General features: G+C 41.9%; 1 protein-coding gene across 1 annotated transcript in view; it reads right to left on the bottom strand.

Moving 5' to 3' along the window:
- UNC45A (unc-45 myosin chaperone A) overlaps positions 1–14,445 on the bottom strand; it is a 57,401-nt gene that overhangs the window by 25,393 nt on the left and 17,563 nt on the right. The window contains exons 9-12 of the mRNA XM_089664396.1: positions 10,798–10,969; positions 2,485–2,785; positions 2,284–2,378; positions 1,849–1,990 (exon numbers count right to left, since the gene is read on the bottom strand). Coding sequence (XP_089520522.1) covers positions 1,849–1,990; positions 2,284–2,378; positions 2,485–2,785; positions 10,798–10,969 — 710 coding nt within the window. The remainder of the gene's footprint in view (positions 1–1,848; positions 1,991–2,283; positions 2,379–2,484; positions 2,786–10,797; positions 10,970–14,445) is intronic.

Here is a 14,445-nt window from a genome sequence, read left to right as displayed (position 1 = left end):
TATATATGACTGCATGTTTTCATATAAGAAACATAAATATAAATACAATAAACAGTAGCATGAAGCAGTCCACCAAAGAGTATTCTTTGTGTCCTCTCTGTACTGTTATCTAGCTTCCTATTAATGTGTTCCACCTTTCATTTTAATATGTGTGCAGTAATCTAGATGGGAATGCTTGGCTTGGCTGGGAAGAGGGAATGACTTGCCTGTAATGGGTTTTCACAGATGAACACTATCGTTTCCCCTGGCACAAGAGGTGTCTGCTGACTGCATAAACAAGCACAATCATCGAAAACAACTGTGTGTGTTTATTGAAAGAGCTTTCCATAGTCAGCTACTGTATTTCAGCTGCCATTTCATGCTCATGGCTAGTCTAATGCTGGCCATACAAGTAGCCATTGGACCACCTGACCTACCTTGCACTCTGGTGGCTTGAAATTTAAAGTATTAAATGAAACACTTTTAGGGCACGAGAGGATCTTTGATCAGACAGACCAGTTACAGTTAACTGGCAAGACAGGTAAAAGTCCAGGGGCACTCTTTGAACTGTACTGACACTGCCAGTCTTACGCTGGTCATAGATAGGTCTAAATTTCACTGGTCCTTGCTGAACTAGCCACATTTGATCTATCCATGGCCATTACAGAACTGATCAGTGTATACTGACAGCAGAGGAATCCCCATTTCAGAATACAATAGCACAGTGGGAAGGATTCCTCCATCCACCTAGCTTGTGTGGATGGGAAAATGTGTTTGTTTTTATCTTTTACCAAAGAATTTATTGAAGAAAAACAGCATGGCACAAACCTAGATAGGCAAATACAGTACCAGCTGGAATGTGTTACAGCCAAATGAAAAACAAAACACAGCCACATAGGGGTTGTTAAAATTATCCAGAAACAATAGTAAATATTCAACTCAAAAAAGGTATATAGAACAAGGGGATGACCTGATCAATAGAGAGAGTCAAACATGGGATACAGGGTAACTTGCAGCCATGTCCTAGTGGGGTCAACCAAAGGTCGTATACAATAAAGGTAGATAAACAATTCCGATATACTAGCTGGCAATCATTTATCATATAAAAGGGGCCTGGTGGTCAGGGATTTGCAGTGAGGAAAAGGTGGCCCCCATGAGAGAGGGGGAAGATGAAAAATAGAACCCAAAGAGCAAACTAGAAAGGAACAAGGGAATTAGCAAAAAGGCAGGGAAAGGGACTCTGCCACGGTGGACAGCCGCCTGTTCCTGAAAGCTAGGAGAGAATGAGGGGACCTTTCCATTCATTTTTTTCAATCAGGTCTCTGGCTGAGCGAAACAAAACAAATCATCTCTGGCCAGCCTTCTACTGTGGGATAAATTGATCATTTTGACGTTTGTTTACCAAGAAAATTCCATTGTTCTCTCGAGATAAGTCCAGTACTTCACAGTATATAGACAGTCATACACACTGGCTGCCACTCTCCAGCAGCAGAATCATCTGCCCCCCGCAGCATCGCTCCCTCACTAGCCAAAATGCTGCTGAAATTTTGTTCTATTGATTCTCCCTCGCTGGCATGCAACACCTTGTTGGCTGAGCCAATGAAAGAGCAATGCCATGGGAGCGTGTGTGTGTTCTCTCTTTAGAGATGGTTCCACTGGTTTGTTGCCCCCAGCCACAGGATCACTAAAGTGACACAGCTCTATTTGGAACTTCGATATCTGCGCATTTCATAAGCGCTGGCACTCCCATTGCTTTTATACCCATTGGCCTTCAGTTCCACTGTATGTACACTATCCCCTTGTACTTGCTGTAGAACTACAACTGCCAGAATTACAAAGTACCTATTGAACGTTATTGAAATATTGTACCTTTGCTAAATTGAACATTGCCTGTAACGCGTCTTTATCTTCTACAAATTCCTCTTTAACATCAGCATCAAATGTTAGATAGGCCAAGCCTTCCACAGCCCAGCGACGAGTGCTTGCCTGAATACTCTCATTGCACAACCACCTACAAAGCAAAAAGCAGATGGTCTCTGACGTGACATAATGGGGTTTATTTACTAAAGCTGGAGAGTCCAAAATCAGACTCCCTTCTGCATAGAAACCAATCAGCTTCTAATCTCAGCTTGTTCAATGAAGCTTTGGCAATGAAACCTGGAAGCTGATTGGTTTCTATGCAGAAGGGAGTCTGATTTTGGACTCTCCAGCTTTAGTAAATAAACCCCAATGTAACATTTAACTTTATGATACATATCTCAGGTCAAGGTATTCATATTCCACTGGACACGTTGAAGAACTTACTTGCGACATTGTTTAGCTAGCTTGAGTGTAGATCCTTCTGCAAACTGTTTCATGCTGAAGTCTGTACCACCTGCTGATCCCAGCTTACACAAACCCTGCACAATTATAGACAGAGATTTGATGACTAGACATCGAAGAAATAAGAAGAAAGAGATTATTAAATGTATCTGTAATACAATTACACATAGGACAGCAGCATACCACCAAGGCTCTTATACGGATGGCATCATTTTCATTTTTCTTGTATATGTCTTTGAGCAAGGTCACCCCATTAGCAGTGATGAAGGTGGCTCGCTTAGCTTTCCCAGCTGCATGGATCAACGCCTCCACCGCCACCTGCTGATCAATCTCCCGCTCCGAAGCGCACAGAGCTATGATACTCTCCATTATGCCTGTTAGTTCAAGAGTCCGATTCCCAGCCTCAGATGGGCCCTGCAACAAGCAGGAGACAGTTTGTATAGCACGCAGTTTCCCATCCATACCGTGACCTTCAAACCAACTCCTGCAAATGAGAAATTAAGAAAGTAAACAAAGCTGCAAACAAGAAGGAAAAAAAATGATATGATAATATATACTGTGTGTATGTTTATACATACATATATATACACGCACATAAACTTTAATGGCATCCCAGTCTTAGTCCGTAGGGTTCAATATTGTGTTGGCCCGCCCTTTACAGCTATAACAGCTTCAACTCTTCTGGGAAGGCCGTCCACAAGGTTTAGGAGGGTGTCTATGGGAAGGTTTGACCATTCTTCCAGAAGCACATTTGTGAGGTCAGGCACTGATGTCGGACGAGAAGGCCTGGCTCACAGTCTCCGCTCTAATTCATCCCAAAGGTGTTCTATCAGGTTGAGGTCAGGACTCTGTACAGGCCAGTCAAGTTCCACCACCCCAAACTCGCTCATCCATGTCTTTATGGACCTTGCTTTGTGTACTGGTGCGCAGTCATGTTGGAATAGGAAGGGGCCATCCCCAAACTGTTCCCACAAAGTTGGGAGCATGAAATTGGCCAAAATGTCTTGGTATGCTGACTTTACACTTGGCACAATGCAGTCAGGCAAGTAACGTTCTTCTGACAACTGCCAAATCCAGATACGTCCGTCAGATTGCCAGACAGAGAAGGTGATTCATCACTCAAGAGAGCACGTCTCCATTGCTCTAGAGTCCAGTGGCGGCATGCTTTACACCACTGCATCCGATGCTTTGCATTGCAGTTGGAGATGTAAGGCTTGGATGCAGCTGCTCGGCCATGGAAACCCATTCCATGAAGCTCTCTACACACTGTTGTTGTGCTAATCTGAAGGCCACACGAAGTTTGAAGGTGTTTAGGTACTGACTCTGCAGACAGTTGGTGACTTCTGCGCACTGTGCGCTTCAGCATGCACTGACCCCGCTCTGTCATTTTACGTGGCCTACCACTTCGTGGCAGAGTTGCTGTTGTTCCCAGTTGCTTCCACTTTATTATAATACCGCTAACAGATGACCGCGGAATATTTAATAGAAAGGACAATTCACGGATGGACTTCCTGCAGAGATGGCAACCTATCACAGTACCACGCTTGAATCCACTGAGCTCCTGAGAGCCACCCATTCGTTTACAAAATGTTTGTAGCAGCAGTCTGCATGCCTAGGTGCTTGATTGTATACACCTGTGGCCATGTAGGTGATTGGAACAACTGAATCCAATGACTGGCAATATTGCCAATGTGTGTGATATCCATCTATCTGTGTATGTGTATATATACACACATACATACATACATACATACATACATACATACATACACACACACACATACACAGTTCTCAGCATACATGAGTACACCCCAACAGATTTGTCAGGAAAACCCTTACTTTCGTTTCAGAGTCAACATTTTCTATGGGACACTAGGCTACAAAATACTCCCACAAATGTGGGCCATTGATTACGAACAAGATTTGTTCATTTGCACACAAAAAAAGTATTATTCCTGACAAATTCATGTTGCAAAAATGAATACACCATACAATTAAAGTCTTAGGAGCAAAGCTAAATTTTAGACAACAACATTCTAATTAACTAGAATTCAACTCAATGTGAGTTTAATTTATTAAACAGGTGTCCAGCAGACAATAGATTATAAAAGGACGTTACTTAACAAAGAAAACCCCTCCCATTTCATGCTGTCAGCAATGGCACCACATGGAAGAGAAATGTCAAAAGGCCTGATAAAGAAAATCATTTCTTTACACAAGAAAGGTGAAGGCTACAAGAAGATCAACAAAACTTCACTTGTCAGAATACTGTAGCAAAAGTGATACAAACATGTAACAAAGATGGAACTGCAACCATCTCACAGAGATGTCCAGGCCATCCCCGGACGTTAACACCTCGACAGGAGCGTCTTCTGATGAGAAGGGTTGAAGAAAACCGCCATGCAAGTTCACTTCGGGTGGCTAAAGCAGTAGAAAGCCAAACTGGGGTGCTTGTTATCCATGACACAATACAGCATACACTGCAGAGGAAAGGCATGCATGGGTGTCGTCCATGAAGGAAGCGCAAAGGCAAGGGAGCCTCTCCTAAAGCCCAATTTTCAAAAAGCCCGCCTAGAATTTTCCATGGCTCATGCTGAAAAAGAAGAAGACTACTGGGATTCTGTACTCTGAAATGTTTTTGGAACTGATGGCTTCAAAACTGTATGGCGTAGTAAAAGGGAGGAGTACAAAGAAAAATGCATGGTGCCTAAAGTGAAACATGGTGGTGGCAGTGTCCTTATGTGGGGCTGCACGAGTGCTGCTGGTGTTGGGGAGCTGCATTTCATTGATGGTATCATGAATTCACACATGTACTGCTCTGTATTGAAAGAGAAGATGCTACCACCGCCCATGATCCAAATCACACATCTAAGGCCACAGTTGCATTTCTGAAGAAGAACAGGGTGAAAGTGATTCAGTGGCCAAGTATGTCTCCTGATCTGAACCCAATCGAACTCCTAAGGGGAATTCTGAAGAGACAAGTTGAGCATCACACTCCATCCAGCATCCATACTCTAAAAGAGGTCGTTCTTAAAGAATGGAAAAAGATTGATGTTGCAATATGTCGCCAACTTGTTCATTCCATGCCTAGAAAACTTAGTGCTTTCATTACAAATCACGGAGGTCACACAAAAATACTAGATGTAGTAGTTTTTGTTGTGGGGTGTATTCATTTTTGCATCAACTAATTTGAGTAAATCTGAAGATTCTGTAATCCAAGTTATATTATTAATCTTACTTTCATGTAATGAGTTAAACAAATGTTCTATAAAACTCAATTTTGTCAAAATTTTGGAAATTGTTCTTGAGTTCATGGAGATATTGATTCAAATCTTACTTTTCAAAAGGGGTGTACTCATTTATGGAAGGGGGGGGGGAATTCCCCGCTTCCGATCGCCTTAGCGGAAGTGGGAGCAGGTACCTGTCAAATTCGGGTACCCCTTCCCCAAAGGTGCCAATCCTTAATGGGGAGAGGGGGACAAAGACTTAAAGCAGAACTTCCCCTTTTGGGTGGAGCTCCACTTTAAGTAGCAGAGGGGGTTGTAAATCAGTTTCAGCTGCTTTGGTTTTAATGAAATTAACAGGTGCACTAGATGGGCAACAATGAGACGACTCCCAAAACAGGAATGATTTTACAGGTGGAGGCCACTGACATTTTTTCCCTACTCTTTTCCGTAACGTTTTTCACTCGTTTTGCATTTGGCTAGGGTCAGAGTCACTACTGGTAGCATGAGGCGATACCTGGACCCTACAGAGGTTGCACAGGCAGTCAAAATCCTCCAGGATGGCACATCAAGATGTGCCTGAAGGTTTGCTATGTGTCCCAGCACGAGCATGAAGGAGATTCCAGGAGACAGGCAGTTACTCTAGGAGAGCTGGACAGGGCCGTAGAAGATCCTTAACCCATCAGCAGGACCGGTATCTGCTCCTTTGTGCAAGGAGGAACAGGATGAGCACTGCCAGATCCCTACAGAATGACTTCCAGCAGGCCACTGGTGTTAATGTCTCTGACCAAACAATCAGAAACAAACTTCATGAGAGTGGCCTGAGGGCACAACATCCTCTAGTGGGCCCTGTGCTCACGCCCAGAACCATAGAGGTCGATTGGCATTTGCCATTGAACACCAGAATTGGCAGGTACGCCACTGGCGCCCTGTGCTTTTCACAGATGAAAGCAGGTTCATCCTGAGCACATGTGACAGACGTGAAAGTGTCTAGAGAAGCCGTGGAGAACGTTATGCTGCTGTAACATCATTCAGCAAGACTGTTTTGGTGGTGGGTCAGTGATGGTCTGGAGAGGCATATCCATGGAGGGACGCACAGACCTCTACAGGCTAGACAATGGTACCCTGACTGCCATTAGGTATCGGGATGAAATCCTTGGACCCATTGTCAGATCCTACGCCGGTGCATTGGGTCCTGGTTTCCTCCTGGTGCACGACAATGCCCAGCCTCATGTGGCGAGAGTATGCAGGCAGTTCCTGGAGGATGAAGGAATTGATACCATTGCATGGCCCCCTTGTTTCCCTGACCTAACTACAATAGAACACCTCTGGGATATCATGTTTTGGTCTATCCGACGCCACCATGTTGCACCTCAGACTGTCCAGGAGCTCAGTGATGGTCCAGATCTGGGAGGAAATACCCCAGGACACCATCCTTTGCCTCATTAGGAGCATGCCCTGATGTTGTCAGACATGCATACAAGTACATGGGGGCCATACAAACTAATGAGTACCATTTTGAGTTGCTGCAATTAAATTTCAGCAAAATGGACTAGCCTGCTGTAGAATCTTTTTCACTTTGAGTTTCGGGATGTCTTTGAATTCAGTCCTCTGTAGGTTGATAATTTTCATTTCCATCAAACGATGGGACATCCTTACATTCCTAACACATTACCCCGTCCATATCAGTATAGATATCCAGCATTATTTTTTCGCCATTGAGATCTGATGTGTTTTCAAAGTGTACCTTTAATTTATTTGAACAAACACACACACACTTTAAATCCACTTACTATTGACTGCATTATCTCTCTGTATTCCAAGCATTAACTACTCTTTCACAGTAAAGCAATACTTTCTATGATAAGGTTTGAACTTTCCTGCTAGTCTGAAGTCATGTCCCCATGTTTTTGATCTTAGCCATACTGAAAATACAGCCCTCCTGAACCTTATTCACCCCCTAATGTATTTAAAAATTCCCTTCTTTCCTCCATTTTAAAAAGCAGAAGTATGGTCAAAGCTCTGTTGGTCATACTTCTCCTGTGTCACAAGAGTGCACTTAGTTCTGTACTCCTGTGACCCAGATTCAACAAACAACGGGTTAAACCCCGCTGTCAGCTGACCTCACAGAGCCAGTCCAGGCTATGCATCCAGATGCCTGACTGACAGATGGCTCAGCCTCTCAGTGAACCACTGAGCCAGTCTCACCTGCCCCCTCCATAGCCCAGCACTGCAGGGAGTACTGGAGGGGCAGAGCACAGAACGATAACGGACAGTCACCACTCTGTGCTCAAAGCAGACCTGAGAAATGAAAGGTCAGCGGTTTCTGATTGCTCAGGTCTGGGTCTAGAACTTAGAGACAGCTGCAGCATCAGATCGATGCTGTAGCCATCTAGGTGAGTGTGTATGTTTGTTTTTCTTTTTTTTCCTGCACTTCTTTTAACTGCTTCCCGTCCGCCCTACAGCAGTAATACTGCTACAGGGCGACACGGATGCGCAAAAATCACATATATATACCGTATATGCAATTTTGCATTTCCGGCTATTCGCGACCTCGGCTGTCAATCACTGGGTCCAGGCCGGTGATTACTCGCCGGCACCCGGTGATCGAGGAGCATTACCGAAGGCGGGAGAGGACTGTAAGTAAACAGTACAGTTCTCTCCCCTGTCAGCTCCTGCACACTGCTATGCATGGCTTTGCATAGCACAGCCATACAAAGCAGTGCGCTTACAGCGAAGCACAGACACACACAGCTAACCCTTTGATTGCCCCACATGTTAACCCCTTCCTGCCCAGTGCCATTAGTACAGTGTTCGTGCTTTTTTATTAGCACCGATCACTGTATTGGTGTCACTGGGGATGTCATATTACACAAAGTCCGTTCCCCACGTGTCAGAATGCCCGCCGCAGTCCTGCAATAAGTCGTGGATCGCCACCATTACTAGTAAAATTAAAAATAAAAGCCCAGCATATACACTGCCATTTGTAAACGCTATAACTTTCACATAAACCAATTAATTTACAAGTATTGGGATTTTTTGTAGCAAAGACATGTAGCAGAATACATTTTGGCCTAAACTGACGAAATTTGATTTTTAAAATTTTTTTACTGGGCATGTTTAATAGCAAAAAGTCAAAAATATTGTTTGTTTTTTTCCTCAAAATTGTCAGTCTTTTTATTTTTATAGCGCAAAAAAATAAAAACCGCACAGGCGATCAAATAAAGCTCTATTCGTGGGAAAAAAAGGATGTAAATTTAATTTGGGTGCAGCATTGCATGACCGCGCAACTGTCAGTTAAAGTACCGCTGCGCCAGAACGCTAAAAATGTCCTGGTGAAGAAGGGGGGTAAATCCTCTGGAGAGCAAGTAGTTAAGTTCCTGAAGTCTCTCATGAGATGTTTTATTCCTCAGACCTTTCACCATTTTTGTTGCCCGTCTCTGAACTCATTCTAATCTTATGATCTTTTTCTAAGTGAGGTCTCCAGAACAGGACAGAGTATTCTAAATGGGGATTAACTAAAGATCTATATAGGGGCACCGGAACCTCTTTCCTCCATCCACTGATGGAACCTAGAATTCGATTTGCTTTTCCCACTGCATTCACACACGGTTTGCGCATTTTACAATCATCAGCATTAAGTACCCCCAAATATTTTTCATCTGTAGTTCTGTCCATCACTCTACCTTCAATGCAGTACAACATCAAGAGATTATTTTTCCCTGGATAAGACTAGATTATTTTGCATTCAGAAACACTGAACTGCAGTTTCAGCTGCTTTAACTAATCTTCAAGTAATGGCAAATCATGTTTCATGTTACAGAAATCTCCAGGAATAGCAACCATATTGCACATCTTTGTGTCATCAGTAAAACAAAATACCTTACCACCAAACCTTTAGTTCTATCACTTACAAAAAGATTAAATAGTACAGAACCTAGTACATAGTCTTGGGGCACTCTACTAGTGACTGGTCTCTGATCCGAGTGAACCCCATTTACAACCACACTCTGGTATCTATCCTTTAGCCAGCCAGCTGCATATCCACTGAACCACTCAAGTCCTAGCTAGTACACCTTATTAGAACCCATGTTTTCTCCAGCCTCAAGATCAGTCAATCCCCGTCTGTCAGTACTAGGTCTAGAATATGACCTCTGTGAACTGAGCTTCCTACTAACATTTTAACAGACACCCCATTCAGTGCTTTACTTTCTGCTACTACTTGTAAACGCTGTTTGAGAGATCCAGTTAATGTCAGGGACGTTAAAGTTACCCAAAATTAGTATTACTATAGGATATTAAAAGGTTTCCTAGCTGTAGATTTAATTCTGAGTCCAAACTTGTCTTTGCAAACAGGTGCATCAGAAAGCAAAGTGCATGGCCCTTTCCCAATGCCCAGTGAGACCATCCATCATATTGCTAGCCAACAGGAGGCATGGGCGCTGGGAAAGGTAAGGATACAGGGAAACCATGCAGGCTGTAGTTGCAAATAGAACACCCCAAGGCTTGAGGCTGTTGAAGTGCCCTGTAAAAAAATCAAAAAGGCATGCAGACACCTAATGGTGTACATTACACTACTCCACAGTCTAACTTTAAGGACCTTTTGGGGTTAGGATTTCATAAAGCAGAGGATAAAGGTTTTATGGACTGTTTTGTGTTATCATTTGTTTGTATCTGATTTTGGTGCCAAGAGTCCTAAGGCAAGGACAACAGCCTTCTTAAAAAGAAAAAAACAAAAACAAAAAACTTTAACTGCAGTCCAGTGTTAGCTGGAGTCCAGCTTTAATTTCAAGCCAATTTTGCTAGTACACCCAACACCACCTTCTCCCCATTGCTGCTGTCCAGAGGTCTCTCTGTTTCTGCTCCAGTAGAATGGAGACACCCTAGGAAAGGATTGTGTTAATTGCCAGATCACAAATGAAAATAAAAGGGGAAAAACCTAAAAAGAGAGAAATAATGCAGCCACCATATTTAACAATTGGTAACCTGCAACATGTTAAAATTTGTGTTTTTGACTAGAATTCTGCTTTAATTTACAGAAAAGGGAAACACCATCCACACCCACTGAATTAGTAAAACACTCACAAACAGATGCAAGTTTTATACCCACAACTAATTCGTATGTCACAAGACTGGGTTACTGCTTGCTTTAGGGATAGTGCAACAGATAAATAATAGGAGAAAAAAAAACACATTATACCCAGTTTTAGATCTGCTTCTAAACAGATCTTCATTGTTGAAAGATGAAAGGTCCCCTTTAAAGTCTTCTTACCGAACATAATCTTCACAAAGCTTGTAGAAATTCTCTCGTTCTGCGTCACACTTGAGATCATCAAAGAGCTTATTTAGAAGCACAGAGGCGCTCATCTTGGTGGTCTCTGTAACTGGCAGGCTGCCTGGGATCTCCACTAGGGAGCCTCCTATTTCAAGGATTTTCTTCAAACCTAAAAAAAAAAAAAAAAAAAAAAAAAGAAAACGTAGATGGAATATATCCAGCAGCAATGCAACAAAGGGGTATTAACTTGCTACATCAAAGTTAGCACACTTAAATTATAAAGCATTGTTTTAGCCGTAAATCTTTCAAATCTAATTCAGGAAAAGCAGCACTAGTCCCCTAGGTTGCATCCAATCCATGGCAATCTCATGTAGCACAGATATTCTAGTTCTTTTTGCCCGTTATGCCAGCCCTATGTACGTTGCAGTGTTAGTTCACATACAGCTCACTTTTTTTTTTCTTTAAATACCCTTCAGGAAACTTTAACAAATCATTAGTATGTTTTGTAGCATCACACTGACCTTTATGATGTCTTAGTGCTGCATATAATTAGGCTGCTCATAATTCAGGAGGCTTTGTGGGCTAAATGAATCACACACCTATACTGTGGCAGCTATAAGATTCATCTACACCTGCTAACGCTGCTTCTTGAATGCCAGCACCATCTCTCATCTCCATCCCCTGGGTTTTTAGTCTTTTCTATCATACCAAATCACGTTCAGAGACAAATCTGGACAAAACATTATCCGTTTCATAATGACCAATGAAGTAGACAATGTTCACCTAAAGTGAATCTGTGCTTTACCCTAGCACAGCAAAGCAACAGGTTTACTTTACCATCTTACACAGGGCTATGGACTGTCCCCATATGACGGGGTTGTTGCATAGTAATTGTAACAGAGTGAGCCACATGTTCCTCCACACCTGGAAGGTCCAAGTATTTTCTTCACACCCAGTAGCTAGAAGGAGCAGCCAGGGAGCAGAGATAGTTATCAGTATGTCCCATATGGGAAAAGCACACGTTTACATTTTAGTGCAACTAAAAGGCAAACCTTTTTTTTTTTAGCTTTGGATAGAATGGAAAGGGATTAGGCGAATGGTATAGGCATTTGGGTGTGGCACTATGGCACCAAGGCAGGCCAGACATTATACAATTTTCTTTCCTTCAACTACGGGTTAAAAGAAAGAAAGTTGTTCGATTCCCCCATCAACACAGTCAGTGTTAATGGTGGAATCCCCTTCACAACGCTATTGTGTTCTGCCAGTGGGGAGCATGGGCAGCCATCCCCACCAGCAGAATACAATGTACCAAAAAATCCAGGCTGGTTGTACTGATCGATTTCAATACAATCAGCCTGTCCATAAATGGATCGAAATTCATCTGGTTTCTGCTGAACTGGCCAAATTTCGATCCATCTACACTGTGTGCACAATTATTAGGCAAGTTGTATTTTTGAGGATTTCTTTCATGATTGAACAACTACAGTGCTTTCAGTCAATCCAAAATGTTAATAAACCTCAAACCTGAATATTTAAGTAAAACTGAGGCTTTGGCTTTCTTAGGAGAATATCTGTGTGTGCACAAGTATTGGGCAACTATTAGTGTGCAGAATTATTATGCAACTAAATCAAAAACTAAAAATTATTCCAGCTCACTTGTTTGTTTTCATCTGTTAAAGTGAAAATATTAAACAAGCAACTCAAAATTTATAAATAAACCTTTCTGGAAAAAAAAAAAAAAAAAAAAAAAAAAGACAAAAAAAGACACAAAAAAAAAAAAAAAAAAAAGAAAAACAGTGACCAATATAGCCACCCTTCTTTTCAATAACAGTCATAAGCCTTCTATTCATGGAGTCTGTTAGTTTCTTGATCTGTTGAAGAACAACTTTTTGTGCAGCAGCAACCACAGCCTCCCAGACACTGTTCAGAGAGGTGTACTTTTTCCTTTACCATATATCTCCTGTTTAAGGAGGGCTCACAGGTTTTCAACAGGGTTTAGGTAAGATGAGGAAGGGGGGTATGTCATTTTTCTTTCATCTGTAAGGCCTTTACTGGCTAGCCAAGCAGTGGAATACTTTGACGCATGTGATGTAGCATTGTCCTGCATAAATATAATGGTGTTCATGAAAGATGCAGACTTTTTCCTTTATTCACTGCTTGAAGAAAATGTCTTCTAAAAAACTGGCAGTAAGTTTGGGAGTTGATTTTGAATCCATCTTCAACCCAAAAGGTCCAACTAGCTCATCTTTAATAATTCCAACCCATACAATTACCCCACCTCCACCTCGCTGGCATCAAAGTGGAGCTCTGTGCCTGTTACTGACAGAGACACGGGGCCCATCCATCTGGTCCATCAAGAGTCACTCTTATCTCATCAATCCATAAAACCTTTGAAAAATCTGTCTTCAGATATTTCTTGATCTAGTATTGATGTTTCAACTTATATGTCTTGTTCAGTGGTGGTCGGGTTTCAGCCTTCCTTAACTTAGTCATGTCTCTGAGCACTAAACGCCTTGAACTTCTGGAAACTTCAGGTAGGCTGCAGTTCTGGAATATGACAGCACTGGAGGATAATGGGTTCCTGGTAGCTTCAGGTTTGAGTCTTCTCAAATCTTTGGCAGTTAATTTGCGTTTTCTCAACAGGTTTCTTGGGACCTTGTTGACCATTTGCAACAAAACGTTTCATGGTTCTGTGATCACGCCCCAATATCTTATGGTTGCAATTGCAAGAGTGCTGCATCCCTCTGAAAGACTTTTTACAATTTTTGACTTTTCGGAGTCAGTTAAATCTTTTTTTTTGGCCCATTTTGCCTGAGGAAAAGAAGCTGCCTAATAATTATGCACACACTGATATAGGGTGGTGATCTCTTTAGGCCACAGCCTACCTCATTACACAAATACACATCACCTGATGTGCTTAAATCTAATAAGCATTCAACTTTATACAGCTTGGAGTTGGACAATATGCATCAAAATGATGATTTGGTCAAAATACTCACTTTCCTAATAATTGTGCACACAGTTTATGGTCAGCTTAATAGAGGGGAAATCTTTGATTGGGGACACTAGTTCTGGTGACACACTGGGATTCCCTCACTTTGGAGGGATTTCCTCTCATTCCTGTTTTGGCTATGGGGCAAGAAGTGAAGGGAAATCTTCCAAAGGGACACAGATGGCAAAAAAAAAAAAAAACAACAAAACTGACAGTTTCTAGCCTAACCTCACTCTACTTAAAAATGAAAAAAAAAAAAAACAAAACGTTTTGTCTTTAGTAACACTTTAAGCACTTTGGAAAATTGCCCAGCTCATTAGGCTGGTAGCTGTAACCAAACGTTATTCTCAAAAAGAAACATTTCATAGATCAGATGTATCCTCTTCTATGGGCTCTATCCAGTCTCTCTTTAGAGATATCACACTCGGCAATCACGTTAACTGAGAATGTGCACAAGGTCCACAAATCTCACAAGTGTTTCTTCAGGAAAAAACGAACATTTTGAGAACTAAAAGATATCTAAAACATAAAAGTTTATTCGGTGATCTCCATTCCTCATGGTGTTTAATGTCAATGCACTAATCATCATCATCAAATATTATTTAAGAATTCTTCCCAAAAAGTAAAAGAAAAACTGTAATAATAAAAGGTAA

This window comes from Staurois parvus, unplaced genomic scaffold (assembly GCF_062004578.1).
Source record: "Staurois parvus isolate SC_StPar_1 unplaced genomic scaffold, SC_StPar_1.0 ptg001912l, whole genome shotgun sequence".
In the NCBI taxonomy this organism is placed as follows: domain Eukaryota; kingdom Metazoa; phylum Chordata; class Amphibia; order Anura; family Ranidae; genus Staurois; species Staurois parvus.
The sequence above is the reverse complement of the archived record's forward strand: the minus strand, read 5'-3'. Positions and strand labels throughout refer to the sequence as shown.